Here is a 13,544-nt window from a genome sequence, read left to right as displayed (position 1 = left end):
AGAAGAGCCAGCACTGAGAGCCTCTTCAATATCTAAATTCAATTGTTCCAGTTTCTTCATGAGAGATGACATAGAGTCTGACCACTCAGATCCTTTTTCTGGTTGGATCTGCTTTCTCTTTGCTCAGCTTTTGAGACAACACCTGTTGGGTCTACTGTCTGAGAACATTGATCCCTGCTCCACTGGCGGCTGTGTCTAGTATGATCTCTGCTAGCTCACTCTGGGCAAAGTCCTGGCTGCCTTGATGTCCAAGCCGAATCACGTCGGGGTCACCATTTGTGGGGTCCCAGGCGGAGCGGATAAAGCACACGACCAATGTGGTTGCAAGTTTAATCCGAATTCTGTTTATTGCAAGCTTTCTTTTATAGTTTTTCCTCAACATTACATAACACAATTAGGCTATAATAACACATCTACGGATTGGACAAGGAGAATCATGTGTTTATCACATGTATAGCCCCACACCGATTGGTTCAACCGTTCCTTACATAAGGCCATGATTTGTTTACCTCATCTTATATAATCCTAGACCACCAGGGGGCCTTACATAAGGCCATGATTTATTACCTGGCAAGTGTCCCATCGTGACCCTTACCTCCTCATGGAACTTTTCATTAGGTTGGTGTAGGGATGATACATCCCCACAGGGGTGCGTGGGCCCAGCAACCCCCTCTCGTTGGCAAGGGGGAAGGAACCCTCTGTAAAACTATGAAGGAATTTACTGGCGCTGGGTGTTTTCCGTTGACTCCCCTGCTGATGTTCACCAATTGGAGTCGGCCGAGGTCACTGCAGCTGCGGAGGCGGGTAGTACCACCGCTCTTATGGAGTCCCTCCCTGAGGAGGTTATGAAAGTGTCCCCCCTATCGCTTTGCCATCTGTGCCCCCTGTAGGCACTGAAGTGGCTATTACCCCGGCTGCTGTCGAGGGGAACCCTGTAGCGGCGGGTGGGGATTTTGCCTCTATTTTTGATGAGATCGAGGCCCTAGGCTTGACCCCTACCACCGAGCGGATGGACGCCCCCCCGTGCTAGGGGGCCTCGGTCAGAGCATTTGTAATCTGCCGTTGCCCCCCTCCCCCCACCTCAGGCAGTGGCCCGTTTTGGCCACTGCAACGCCCTAGGATCTGACCATCTGCCCGGCCGTGACTGGTAATCCAGCTGATGCTGCCGTGCCGAGTGAGGCAACAGCTGACACCGAGTGGCTGGGCTCTGAGCCTGCAGGTGCCCTTCCCTATGAGGCGGGGCGGCAGCCCTCGTCACCCCCCAGTGCTGTAATCATGGGTGCCTCGGTTGGTGAGGCACCTGAGCCTAGCGCTGCAGAAATGCCCCAATCCCTTGCTGCCCCTTTGACCATCGTGCCGGGTCGAGAGGCACCGTGTCTCGGTGGCTCTGCCACTCGGGCCCTTGATTTTGTCCCCGTTTCCTGCCCTGACCCTGTTCCAGTCCTAGATTTGTGTCCTGTCCCTATCCCTGACCCCGTTCCAGCCCCTGTTCCTGTTCTTAATCTTTATTCCTTCCCTCCTCCTGTTGCTGCTGCCCCTAGGGTTGCCCCCCCCCCCTTTTTTTTTTTTTTTAAACGAGGGCCCTGGGGAGGTGGGTTTTCTTTTTCCCTCTCCTGGCCCATCCGGGGCTGCAGTTCTCCTTCTGCCAACATCCCTAGGGCCAAGTCGGGTGGCGTGGCACGGCACCGGAGGGACAGGTGCCGCGGCAGGGATCTGATCCCTGCTTGTCCGTCTCGATAGGCCACAGGGCTGGCAGGGGGGTTCAATCAGGGGATGCCCCGGGATCCATGACCCTGGTCCCTGCTGCGCAGAGGAACGAGATGAGCTGTTTCTTGGAGGACACTCGTGGCTCCACGAACAGAGTGCATCTCGCTCTTCAGCGTTGGGGCAATTTCCATCTTGTTCTCCAGACCGTGAGGAACATTTTGGGGGGAAGGGCAAAGGGACCGGGAAGACGGATGCTGCTTTTTCCCAGCGGACCCGCAGCTTCTGTGATGCCCTGATGGCTTTTGGAGTCGGTCACGGTTTGCTGCGAGGCCCAATGGGAACCGCTAGTGCCCCTGTCCACGAGGATCAGCCCTCCTTATGTCGCCATCCATCTTTGCCACTTTAAACACCTGGGGCTTTAGGCTGGATCTCCACAGGTGCCAGGTGCTCTCCTTCCTTCAGGATGGGGGGTACTCAGTTATTTTCCTGCAGGAGACCCACACGGACCTTGCCACCAAAGCGAGCTGTGGCTGAAGTGAGGGGACAGGGTCTACTTCAGCTACCTTTCGGTCTGTCAGGCTGGGGTGGCGACCTGTTCTCCCCACACCTACAGCCCGAGGTACTGGGGATTACCGAGGTCATGCTGGGTCGCCTGCTGCACCTCCAGGCTCAGGTGGAAGGGCTGATGCTGCATCTTCTCAATGTCTATGCCCCGACATCCGGCAGGCATCCGCCCTCCTCGGTTCTTTAGATCCTTGCTAGTGCCTGGTCCTGGGCGGAGATTTCAACTGCACCCTCGTGGAGTGGGATTGCATGGGGACCGAGCCGAGCCCGGCTGCCACAGATGTCCTCAGGGAGATCATAGCTCATTACTCCCTGGTGGACGTCTGGCGCAACCACCACCTGGATGACAACTCTACGTTCACTTTTGTCCGGGTAGAGGAACAACGAGCCACTCCCAGTTGGATCGCATTTATTTTTCTTGCTGTCATCTTTCACAGCCCACTCCTCCAGCGTTCGGCCAGCCCCGTTCTCAGAATACCATTTGGTGGCCATGACAGCCTCTCTTTCTTTGGAGAGGCTGGGGCCAGCCTATTGGCATTTCAATAACCATCTACTACAGGATGTGGGATTTCTGGCTGGCCTGCCAGGAACAAAGGCATGCCTTTCCCTCAGCACAGCGGTGGTGGGACGTGGGGAAGGTGCGTGCCCAGCTCTTCTGCCGTAGCCACATCTGGGGCGCCAGCCGGCAGAGGGATGTGGTGATAGAGCAGTTGGAGCAGGAGATGTTAGAGCTGGAGAGACATCTGGCCGCCAGCCCCGGTGATCCACCCTTCTGTGGAGCGTACCGGGAGAAGCGGGAAGAGCTTCGGGCCCTTGATGATCTTCGGGTCTGGGGCGCCTTTGTTCAATCCCACATCCGTCTCCTACGGGAGATGGATCACGGCTCCTGCTTCTTCTATGCCCTGGAGAAGAAGAGGGGAGCGAAAAAGCATATCCTCTGCCTTTTGGCGGAGGATGGCGCACCCTCACGGATCCGGTGGAGATGCGCGAGAGGGCCAGGGCCTTCTATGCTGGCCTTTTCTTCCCAGATCCAACGATGCCAATGCCTGCCGAGTGCTTTGGGATGGACTCCTGACACTCAGCACAGGCGACCGGGACCGGCTGGAGCTGCCTCTCACTCTAGCAGAGTTCTCAGAAGCCCTCCGTCTCATGCCCACCAACAAATCTCTGGGCATTGACAGGCTGACCGTGGAGTTCTACCGCGTGTTCTGGGACGTCCTCGGCCTGGACCTTGCCACTGTCTGGGCTGAGGCTTGGAGAGCGGGGTCCTCTCTCTGTCGTGCAGGCAAGCAGTGCTTGCCTTGCTGCCGAAGAACGGGGACCTCCGCGATCTCTGGAATTGGCATCCCCATCTCGCTCCTCAGCGCAGACTATACGGTCATGGCGAAGGCCATATCGCTGCGGCTACGGTCTGTGCTGGCGGACGTGGTCCATCTAGATCAGACCTACACCGTCCCGGGCCGTACCATCTTCAATAATCTCTATCTGGTCTGGGATCTCTTGGAGCCTGTGTGTAGGGATGGTCTGTCGTTCGCCCTCCTGTCCCTGGATCAGGAGAAGGTGTTCGACTGGATGGACCATGGGTATCTCCTGGGCACTCTGCGGGCATTTGGCTTCGGACCCTGGTTTGTGGGGTTTCTCCAGGTGCTGTACGCCTCCGCAGAGTGTTTGGTCAAGCTCAACTGGACCCTGAGTGCACCTGTCAGCTTTGGGCGAGGAGTGCGTCAAGGCTGCCCGCTGTCGGGTCAGCTGTACACTCTGGCCATTGAGCCCTTCCTTCATCTCCTTCGCAAGAGGTTGACGGGGTTGGAGCTCCGTGAGCCGGAGGTGCGGCTGATCCTGGCAGCATATGCCGACGACGTGCTCCTCATGGTCCAGGACCCAGACAACCTGGTGCGGGTGGAGGCTTGTCAAGCTGTTTATTCAGCAGCCTCCTCCGCCCATGTCAACTGGGTCAAGAGCTTTGGCCTGGTGGTCGGGGCCGGGTGGCAGGCGAGCCCCCTCCTACCCGCGCTTCAATCCATCCGGTGGAGCGTGGGTCCGCTGCTCTATCTTGGCATTTATTTTTCTGCCACACATCCGTCTCCGCAGGAAAACTGGCAAGGTTTAGAGGGCAGGGTGACTGGGCGGTTGTGGAGCTGGACAGGACTGCTCCGGTGCCTCTCCCTCCAGGGGAGAGCACTGGTGCTCAACCAACTGGTCCTGTCCATGCTCTGGTACTGACTCAACACCCTGTGCCTGCCCCCGGGGTTCCTGGCCAATCTCCAGAGGTTGGTTCTGGGTATTTTTTGGCCAGGACTGCACTGGGTCTCTGCAGGGGTTCTCTATCTTCCCCTGGAGGAGGGAGGACAGGGCCTGACGTGTATGCCCACGCAGGTCCATGTCTTCTGCCTCCTGGCCCTGCAGAGACTCCTTTATAGTGCAGGTGGCTCGGCGTGGAGCATATTGGCACATGCCTTCCTCCGCCACCTCCGTGGGCTCCGATATGACCGGCAGCTCCTTTTTCTTCATCTGAGAGGTCTTCCACGAGATCTCTCCAAGCTGCCGGTCTTCTACCAGGACCTCCTCTGGGCCTGGAGGCTGGTTTCAGCAACCAGGTCCTTTGTGGCCACTGAGTGGGTAGATCTCCTCGCAGAGCCCCTGCTACACAATCCCTATCTTCGTGTGCAGGTGGTGGAGTCCCCTTTGGTGTGTCGGAGGTTGGTCCTGGCAGGAGTCACCAAAATCGGAGACCTCCTGGACTACACCCTGGGGGGTTGGGTGGATCCCCAGGCGCTTGGTCGGCGCATGGGCTTTCCACTCTTACGACCCCCCGGCATGTATTCCAGGAGGTGGAGGCAGCCCTGCCTCCCATGGCTCGGTTTTTCCTCGAGCGGGTCCTGCGAGAGGGTGCACCCTGCCCACCCTTCATTCCAGGCCCTCCAGATCTTTCCATCGGCCCCCTGCCCTGTGAGCCTTCCCAGCCTCCCCCTCCTCATACCTCAAGCCGGCTGCGTGAATTGCAGCCGGTTCGTTTCCAAACCGTGCCAAGGGACCATCTATACGCGCTCGTGCTGCACACACTTCATTACCCCACCCTCGTGTCCCTCCCTGATACCAAGTGGCAGGACCTTTTACCAGCAGTGGAGCGTGGGGAACCCCGGTGGGCCAGTTTATATTCCATCTTAGTCCCGCGGCTTGCCAGGGATATCAGCTGGTGGCTCCTCTACGGAGCCGTGAGCACGGATGTGTACTTGGCGCAGTTCACCTCTGTCCCTGAAACCTGTCCCTTTTGTGGTGTGAGGGAGACCCTGGTGCACGTGTATCTTCAGTGCACCAGGCTGCAGCCTCTATTCCAGCTCCTCCAGAACCTCTTATTGAGGTTCTGGCTGCACTTTTCCCCGCACTTGTTTATTTACGCACACCCGATTCAAGGCCCCACAAAGTTGCAGGACCACCTTGTCAACCTCCTCCTGGCCATGGCCAAGGTGGCCTTTCGTAACACCAGGGAGAGGAGGTTGGCAGAGGGCGGGGGGGGGGCCTGCGACGGTGGGGCTGTTTTTTGTTCATTTATCCGTTCACATATCCGGGCAGAGTTCCTCTGGGCAGCATCCACCGGCTCTCTCGATGCCTTCGAGGAGCAGTGGGTGCTGTCCGGGGCTCTCTCCTCGGTGTCCCCTTCTGGTTCTTCTGAGAGGTTAAAATGTGTATTTTACACAGTATACACATTGTGGTAACAATAGTGCTGCAGGTACCTAAACTGAATTTTCCCCTGGGTTTTTTAATTAAATCAGTAGTAGTAGTAGTAAATTTACAGCGTTATTACATGTATTATTATAGGTTTTTACATTTAATACATGCATCTCTGCTAGTAACATACACCACATTTAATTGCATTTCATATAAAACTGCATTCCTTATGTGTCTATACATTAATAAGTTCTATGATGCTTGTTCTAAGTAAATAAAATTTGTTTTTACCACATGTATAAATCAAGCTGTAATAAAACTACTACACAGCTGCATAACACAACAAATTAATTGAGAATACTTTGTCATGTTACTGGTCCTCTACACCCCTCAACAATTGCTCTAAATCATTAACATTTTAATTTTATAATTGAGCAGAAGTAAACTGTCACTTCAGAAGGTAAGGTTTTCCCACATCCTAGAGATACCAATTTTCACCATAAAATATCGAGTGTTGATAAAAAGTATTTAACATATACCAAGTTTACAAGGAACAAGACATGTTTGTAAAAATATAATGAATGTTGACTATTACAAGTATTTGTTACTACATGTGCATTATGGCATCTGATCAAAACCACATCTACTATTAATACCCAGGAAAATAATCAATGTTAGCAGAAAGTATAATGTATTTTTACAGACATTTTCAGTGATATTACACAAGATGTGAATTTTTTACAAATTCTGAAATGGAGGAAACGGTCACCTAAGTATATATGCCCCCTTCATATTATACATAACACCATACTACTTAGTTTCACCATTAAAGGGTTGGGGGGGTCGTTTTGGTTTTTCCAGCAGCGCTGGGTTACTAGTGTAGACGGCTGCCAGAATCCAAAAATGCTCATCAGCTTTCAATATCATAGCCAGGGTTTAGTACAGTACCAGGTTTTAACATTTATCTATATGTTACATCTTGTGGCTCTTTTCCTGGAAGAATACCAGCACTCAGAGCAGGTGCATCGCTGGCGCCCCCTAATGACATGCCATCATAATCATTCCCTTTCTCTAAACTCAACCATATAAACAAGACCACAGACCACAGATTAAAATAGAGAGAAAAAGGAATAGCAGATAAGTAGATTAAGGTTGAGACACTCGTTTACTGATTATTTCCGCAAAGAGAACCTATAAGTAGACCCTGGAAGCCTACTCCTCTCCTTCCACTCCCTTACCGCCTCAAAAAGAAACACACACACACACACCAAGCATGCACAGTTCAATTGGATTTCCAATTAACATAAACACTGGACTCCAGGTTCAAAAATCCGAAAGGACTAAAGTCCCAAGCAGATGTTTCACCCCCCACACAAACCTCATGATGTTTATCTTATTTTTATCGGGCAGCCCTTCAACGCACATGGGAGATGGGGCCAGTCCCATAACATGGCCCCCTTCGTTCCCTACTGTACCTGCAAGGCGATGGGGGCTGGGGGATGCTCAGGCCTGTGGTGCAGTTGGGAACAGTGGGATGCGAACATTGCTGCACACGTTACTGTTTTCAAAAGGCGGAGAGACGACCGCTGCCATCCAGCAGCAACAGCCCCACCCCCGCATCCCTCCACCCCCGGCCCACCACGACCCTTCCCGCTACAGCAAGTTTGGGTTCGTTGTACAACACCCGCCCGCGGCACAAGAGCCAGGGCTGCTCAGAGAACGGGCAGCCCCATCACCACCCCCGGACCACGAGAGGTCAGCTCGGGATACAGACCCACACCCAGTGCGGAGGGGGGCAGCTCCCCAGCCCGCTGAGGCGGTAAAAGGGGGTCGCCGTGCTACCAGTAGGAAGGGAAGAGGGGGCTCGGCACCTACCCACGCCGTATTTCTCCTCCTCGGTCGGGGTCCACATGCTGGTGCCGGCGGCGGCCGCGGTTCCCCCCTCACGGAGCGCAGCAGCCGAGCCCTGCTCATGGAGCGGAGGCGGTTTCCCCAGCTGACAGCGGGGCCGCTGCTCCGCACAGCCCCCCGAGCACGGCAACGTCTCCTCCTCGCTCTCACTCGGGCCAGGCGCAGGTGCGGGGGGGAGGGGGGCCAGTCCCCGGGGAGCCGCCGCGGCAGGTGCCGGATCCCTCAGCGCTCGGCAGCACCCAGCACGGAGCTGCGAATGGCCCCTGGTACCGGCGGCTCTCGGCTTCTCACAGTCCAGCCCCTCGGCTGCAGGGGTCCCCACTTCCCTCCCTCGGGTCACTCTGATGAGCTCCAGCCTCCTCACTGGCGTCGTCGTCGCCGAAGGACTGGCTCTACTGCCGCCGCCCCCCCCACTTCCACATCGCGCGCATGCGCAGACACCTCCCTTGCCTTCCTGCGCTCCCTGGTCCCGGGGCCGCACGGTACCCGCAGAGGGGAACGAAAAGGGCGGGAAATGGGGGCACACGCGCGAGGCGTTAGTGGTTCTGCGCCAGAGCAGATTCTGAGGGGAAATAAGGAAAAATGCCTCCAGGAGCTGGGGCTGCATGGAGGAAAGACACACTCCCTCTATCACACCTCTCCTGCTAAAACAAATCGCAAGACCTGGCAACAGCGAAAACGGCAGGATTGGAGGTGCCAATGTTATTCCCACCAGCAGCCGCCTTTGTGGACAGAAAATCACTGGGCCGTTTCAAAACAACTAGAGCTGTGAGTTTTTATTTTCCCTTCTACCTCTTTTGAACGAGGGCTCTGCCAGCTAGTGGGGAGCACAGATATTAGAGATGTGTACGTAATTTGAATTTGTAAACTTTGACATTTTGTTTGTAAACAAAGCTATTGTTTAATCCACAGCAGTGTGTGTGTGTGTCAGTCACTATTATACTGCTGTTGTTGGATAATAAGTGTTGTGCATAGGCGTGCACAGCACATTTCATTAGGGTGTGCACCCAGGAAATTTTATTTTATTTTATTTTTTTAAAGGTGAACATCATAAAGGTTGGGGTGTGGGAGGGGGTGCGGTGTGCAGGAAGGGGTTCAGAGCAAGGAATTGGGGCACAAGAGGGGTGCGGGGTGTATGAGGGGGCTCCGGGAAGGGGGGTTGGGGTGCGGAGTGCAGGAGGGGTGTGGCAGGGGTTTGGGGTGCAAGGTGCAGGCAGGGGGTTTAGGGCAGGGGGTTGAGGTACAGGAGGGGTGTCGGGTGCAACAGGGGGTTCAGGGCAGGGAGTTGGAGTGCATGGGGGTGCAGGGTGCAGCAGGGGGCTCAGGGCAGGGAGTTGGAGTGCATGGGGGTGCAGGGTGCAGCAGGGGACTCAGGGCAGGGGGTTGGGGTGTGTCGGGGGCTCAGGGCAGGGAGTTGGGGGGCAGGGTGCAGGAGGGGGCTCAGGGCAGGGGGTTGGGGTGTGAGGTGCAGGCAGGGGGCTCAGGGCAGGGAGTTGGGGTGCAGGAGGGATGTGGGGTGCAGGCAGGGGGCTTAGGTCAGGGAGTTGGGGTGCAGGAGGGGTGTGGCAGAGGGCTCAGGACAGGGAGTTGGTGTGTAGGAGGGGTGCGAGGTGCAGGCAGGGGGCTCAGGGCAGGGAGTTGGGGGGTGGGGTGCAGGAGGGGTTTGGGCTCTGGCCTGGTGCCGCTTACCTGCAGCGGCGTGCTCCCTGTCTGTCTGCCTGCCCTGGCCCCACGCCACACTGCTCACCACGTCCCTGTGTGGCCCCTGGGGGGGGAGGGGCATTGGGCTCTGCGCGCTGCCCTTGCCACGCCTCCAGGTACCTCCCCCGAAGCTCCCAATGGCCACGGTTCCCCATGGAAGCTGCGGAGGGCAGTGCCTGGAGCAACGCACAGAGCCCTCTGCCCTCCCTGGGGCCCCAGGGACGTGGTGCTGTGCCGGCCACTTCTGAGAGCAGCGCGGGGCCTGCAGCACCATGGGGGGCAAATCCTGCGGGCTGGATCTAAAGCTCTGAGGGGCCGAATCCAGCCCGCTGGCATTAGGGTGTGCCTGGGCACACACCCGGCACACCCCATGTGCGCACGCCTATGGTGTTGCGGTTGTCCATGCTGTGTAGTTAACCTGATCTCTTCCACCAGTACTATTCGGAAGAAGATGTATACAAGTGTGTACCTCAACTAACCGTGAAGTAATAAACCAACCCTTGCGCTAATCTTCAGTTTATGACACTTTAATGGGCACATACACTGTATGGCCTTATTAACTCACATTTATATTGCTGATTTCTTCTTAAAGCATCTCAAAGTGCTTCCCCAACTAAATCCATAATAAAAGCTCCCTCCGATTGCAGGTATCTGGCAAACGAACAGCAGACAGAACACACAATGAAGGGAATTTTGGCCACACACACAAGGACAAATGCTTACTTAAAGGAATAAGAGGGTTATTCAGAATCTTAGATTTTTGTTTATATCTCATCTGAAAAACTTCACAGTAAACTTCATCATATTCAATGTATCTACTTTAGTAGAATAAAACCAAGATGACTACTAGGATTCAAACTTGTTGCTTCCAGGAGTGTAGGAATTTCAGTCCACTAAGGTCATATACTATAGAACGTTTGTGTGGTACAGGGAGTACCATATGAATATTCGTGGTCTAGAAAACATACTTTCTGAGCATGCAGGAATCATAGGAGTTAAGTTCAAATTCATATTCAGTACTTCAATCCTGGTACAAATGCCTAATACAGATTGAGAAAAAAAACTAACAATTTGGGTAATTATTCTCCTGATACAAACTTTTGATATACAACCCATCCTCGACAACAATCCCTCACTTTTACAGGCCTTGGGTGGCAGGCCAGTCCTCGCCCACAGACAACCTGCCAACCTGAAGCATATTCTCACCAGTAACTACACACCGCACCATAGTAACTAACTCAGGAACCAATCCATGCAACAAACCTCGATGCCCACTTTGCCCACATATCTACACCAGCGACGCCATCACAGGACCTAACCAGATCAGCCACACCATCACCAGTTCATTCACCTGCACGTCCACCAATGTAATATACGCCATTATATGCCAGCAATGCCCCTCTGCTATGTACATCGGCCAAACTGGACAGTCCCTCTGTAAAAGGATAAATGGACACAAATCAGATATTAGGAATGGCAATATACAAAAACCTGTAGGAGAACAGTTCAATCTGCCTGGCCACCCAATAGCAGATTTAAAGGTAGCCATCCTGCAGCAAAAAAACTTCAGGACCAGACTTCAAAGAGAAAGTTCATCTGCAAATTTGACACCATCAGCTCAGGATTAAACAAAAACTGTGAATGGCTAGCCAACTACAAAAGCAGTTTCTCCTCCCTGGGTGTTCACACCTCAACTGCTAGAAGAGGGCCTCATCCCCCCTGATTGAACCCACCTCGTTATCTCTAGCCTGACTCACTCTTGCTTGCATATTTATACCTGCCTCTGGAAATTTCCACTACATGCATCCGACGAAGTGGGTATTCACCCACGAAAGCTCATGCTCCAATACGTCTGTTAGTCTATAAGGTGCCTCTGGACTCTTTGCTGCTTTTAGAGATCCAGACTAACACAGCTACCCCTCTGATACTTGAACTTTAACATTGATATTCCACCCTATTCAGTGGCTTTACAAATTGAAATAGTATTTCCGTTTTGCACTCCTATTCTCAATAAGAGACCTTTCAGGCTAGAACTTCAAAGATTTTTAGCCCAGGGGCTAGTGGAAAGTTTTCCAAGTACAGTAAAACCTGCCAAGAGTTTTACGCATGGGAGTTAGCAGAAGTGGTCTCTTGTAAGAGGTGGTCTCTCTTCAAAGGTTTACAGATCAGAGAGCAACCGTGTTCTGTGGCCTCTGCAAGTAGTCGGTCGTGACGGGGGTCTCTAAGGCAGATTTTACTGTAATTTTTGCATTGTTTGATGAGTATTTATTGAAAATCATTATTTCTCCAGTCTGTTTTTCTTTAAAAAAATAAACATGGTGTTGCACCATTAAGCCTGAGATTGTAGTTGCATTAGAATTGGAAATTTACATATGTATTACAATAGTAGCTTTCACAATATATTCATCTAACACTAGCTAATGTGACACTCTTCTGAAAGTTATGTAATCCTATAATGTGGAGATTATGAACAGTTTGACAAATTTCTAACTAGAAGTAACTGGTGTTTATCCAGATCATTGGAAAAGCAGTTATCTATCATTTGTATAAGTATTAGACTTCACCTATGACTTCTACTTAACCTCTGATGTCAAGGGATCAGATATGAATTCTTCACAGAGCCTTAGAAGTTGAAGGATGTGTCATTCTAGATGTTTCCTAGGATTTCAGTAAGTTTGGTATTGGATTTATCACTTTAATATCCTGATAATTTAGCTATTTTTTTTCAATACATACTGTCCCTAATATAATTGAAGAGAACTGCTCTTTTTGTACAGCTCTTCCAGAAAATCTGTCAATAAGATGCGTTATATACAATTTTATGGTTACATAGTACTTTTGTAATAACATTTTGTTTTACTAAATATGTGTTCTGCGATTATGTAATGAAATACTAAAGGTTGCTGAATTGAGCTACTGAGCTGAGGTTGCCGTGGAAACCTTCATTATAAATTTTCTGACTTTTGTGCAACTAAATTTTCAACATTGATGATGTACTGACAGCATTTTATAAGAGTACAAATACAAAGGCCAATAGGCAGGCATGTGTTCTTACGTTCTTGATTTAGAAAACTACAGTTATTTTATCATACCTTACTCTACACATAAATGTAAGCATACATATTTTGCATTCGTTTTGTTATTTATCTTCCTAAGAACTATCATAGCGTACAAGAGTAGCTTTTAGTAGTAACAAAAATTGAGAAATCTTGAGATTTCTGTTGTTACAGATAGGATGCTACTAGCTTTTAGGATTTTTCTATTCACTTTAACCTTCGAAATATAACACTTAATCTCTTACTTTTATCTGTACCAGCTGAATTTTAAATATTAGACATTTTACTGATCCTAAACTTTCTAAAGACAAGAGACAATCCCTCTGCTATGGCCATCTCTCTACCCTCTGCTCTCAGGAATTCTTCCTAGCCCTCTCCTAGCTGCCCTGTTCTTTACAGAGGTAACAAATGCTTCTCCTCACAGCCCTAGTGCTCCTCTTCGAGGAAGAACTTAACAGGATGATGATGCTATATGCAGGGCGCTTCTGAGCACCCTCACCCATTGAAGACAATACAGACTGAGGGTGTATAACACAAGATTAGATTAAAACAAACTCTAAAGAGATGGTGGGGCTAGTAATTAGAAGTGGGGACAGACAAAGCCTTCAGAGGACCAAAATATTTTGTTTTAAAGACAGATTGGTCATTTGTATATTTGACCATTATATAAAACGGTGGTATCAGCAGTTCCAGTCATTCTTTAAATATTGAAACATTTTAAGATTTATTTGCAACATTCTACAGATTAGATATTTAATCCCCAATTATCTCCTCAGATACAGTTATCTTGTTAGTTAGTACATTTGTACTTCCAAAGAGTGACATGAGGGGCAGATATCCTAATTAACAAATCACTATCCTCTACAGTACAGTAGATGGAATGCAATTTTACATAATTTAAAGTTATCAGATGTATTTACTCCTGTTTCATTGATG

The 13,544-nt window shown here is 51.3% G+C and overlaps 1 protein-coding gene and 1 long non-coding RNA gene across 15 annotated transcripts in view; one reads left to right on the top strand and one right to left on the bottom strand.

Annotated features, from left to right (window-relative positions):
- The window catches only part of DOCK3 (dedicator of cytokinesis 3), a 642,920-nt gene extending 634,492 nt beyond the window's left edge, over positions 1-8,428 (bottom strand). For 13 of the 14 annotated variants that reach the window (XM_065551344.1, XM_065551339.1, XM_065551345.1 and 10 more), the window contains exon 1: positions 7,816-8,233. In XM_065551344.1, coding sequence (XP_065407416.1) covers positions 7,816-7,852 — 37 coding nt within the window. In that variant the 5' untranslated portion in view covers positions 7,853-8,233. Of the gene's footprint in view, positions 1-7,815 lie in introns of all 14 variants that reach the window. The other variant, XM_065551338.1, reaches the window with a different exon arrangement.
- Positions 8,429-8,480: 52 nt separating this feature from the next.
- Positions 8,481-13,544, top strand: part of LOC135972647 (uncharacterized) — a 31,383-nt gene continuing 26,319 nt past the window's right edge. The window contains exon 1 of the long non-coding RNA XR_010589129.1: positions 8,481-8,619. This is a non-coding gene — a long non-coding RNA (uncharacterized LOC135972647). The remainder of the gene's footprint in view (positions 8,620-13,544) is intronic.

The sequence above is a fragment of the Chrysemys picta genome, chromosome 7 (genome assembly GCF_011386835.1).
Source record: "Chrysemys picta bellii isolate R12L10 chromosome 7, ASM1138683v2, whole genome shotgun sequence".
NCBI lineage: Eukaryota > Metazoa > Chordata > Testudines > Emydidae > Chrysemys > Chrysemys picta.
The sequence above is the reverse complement of the archived record's forward strand: the minus strand, read 5'-3'. Positions and strand labels throughout refer to the sequence as shown.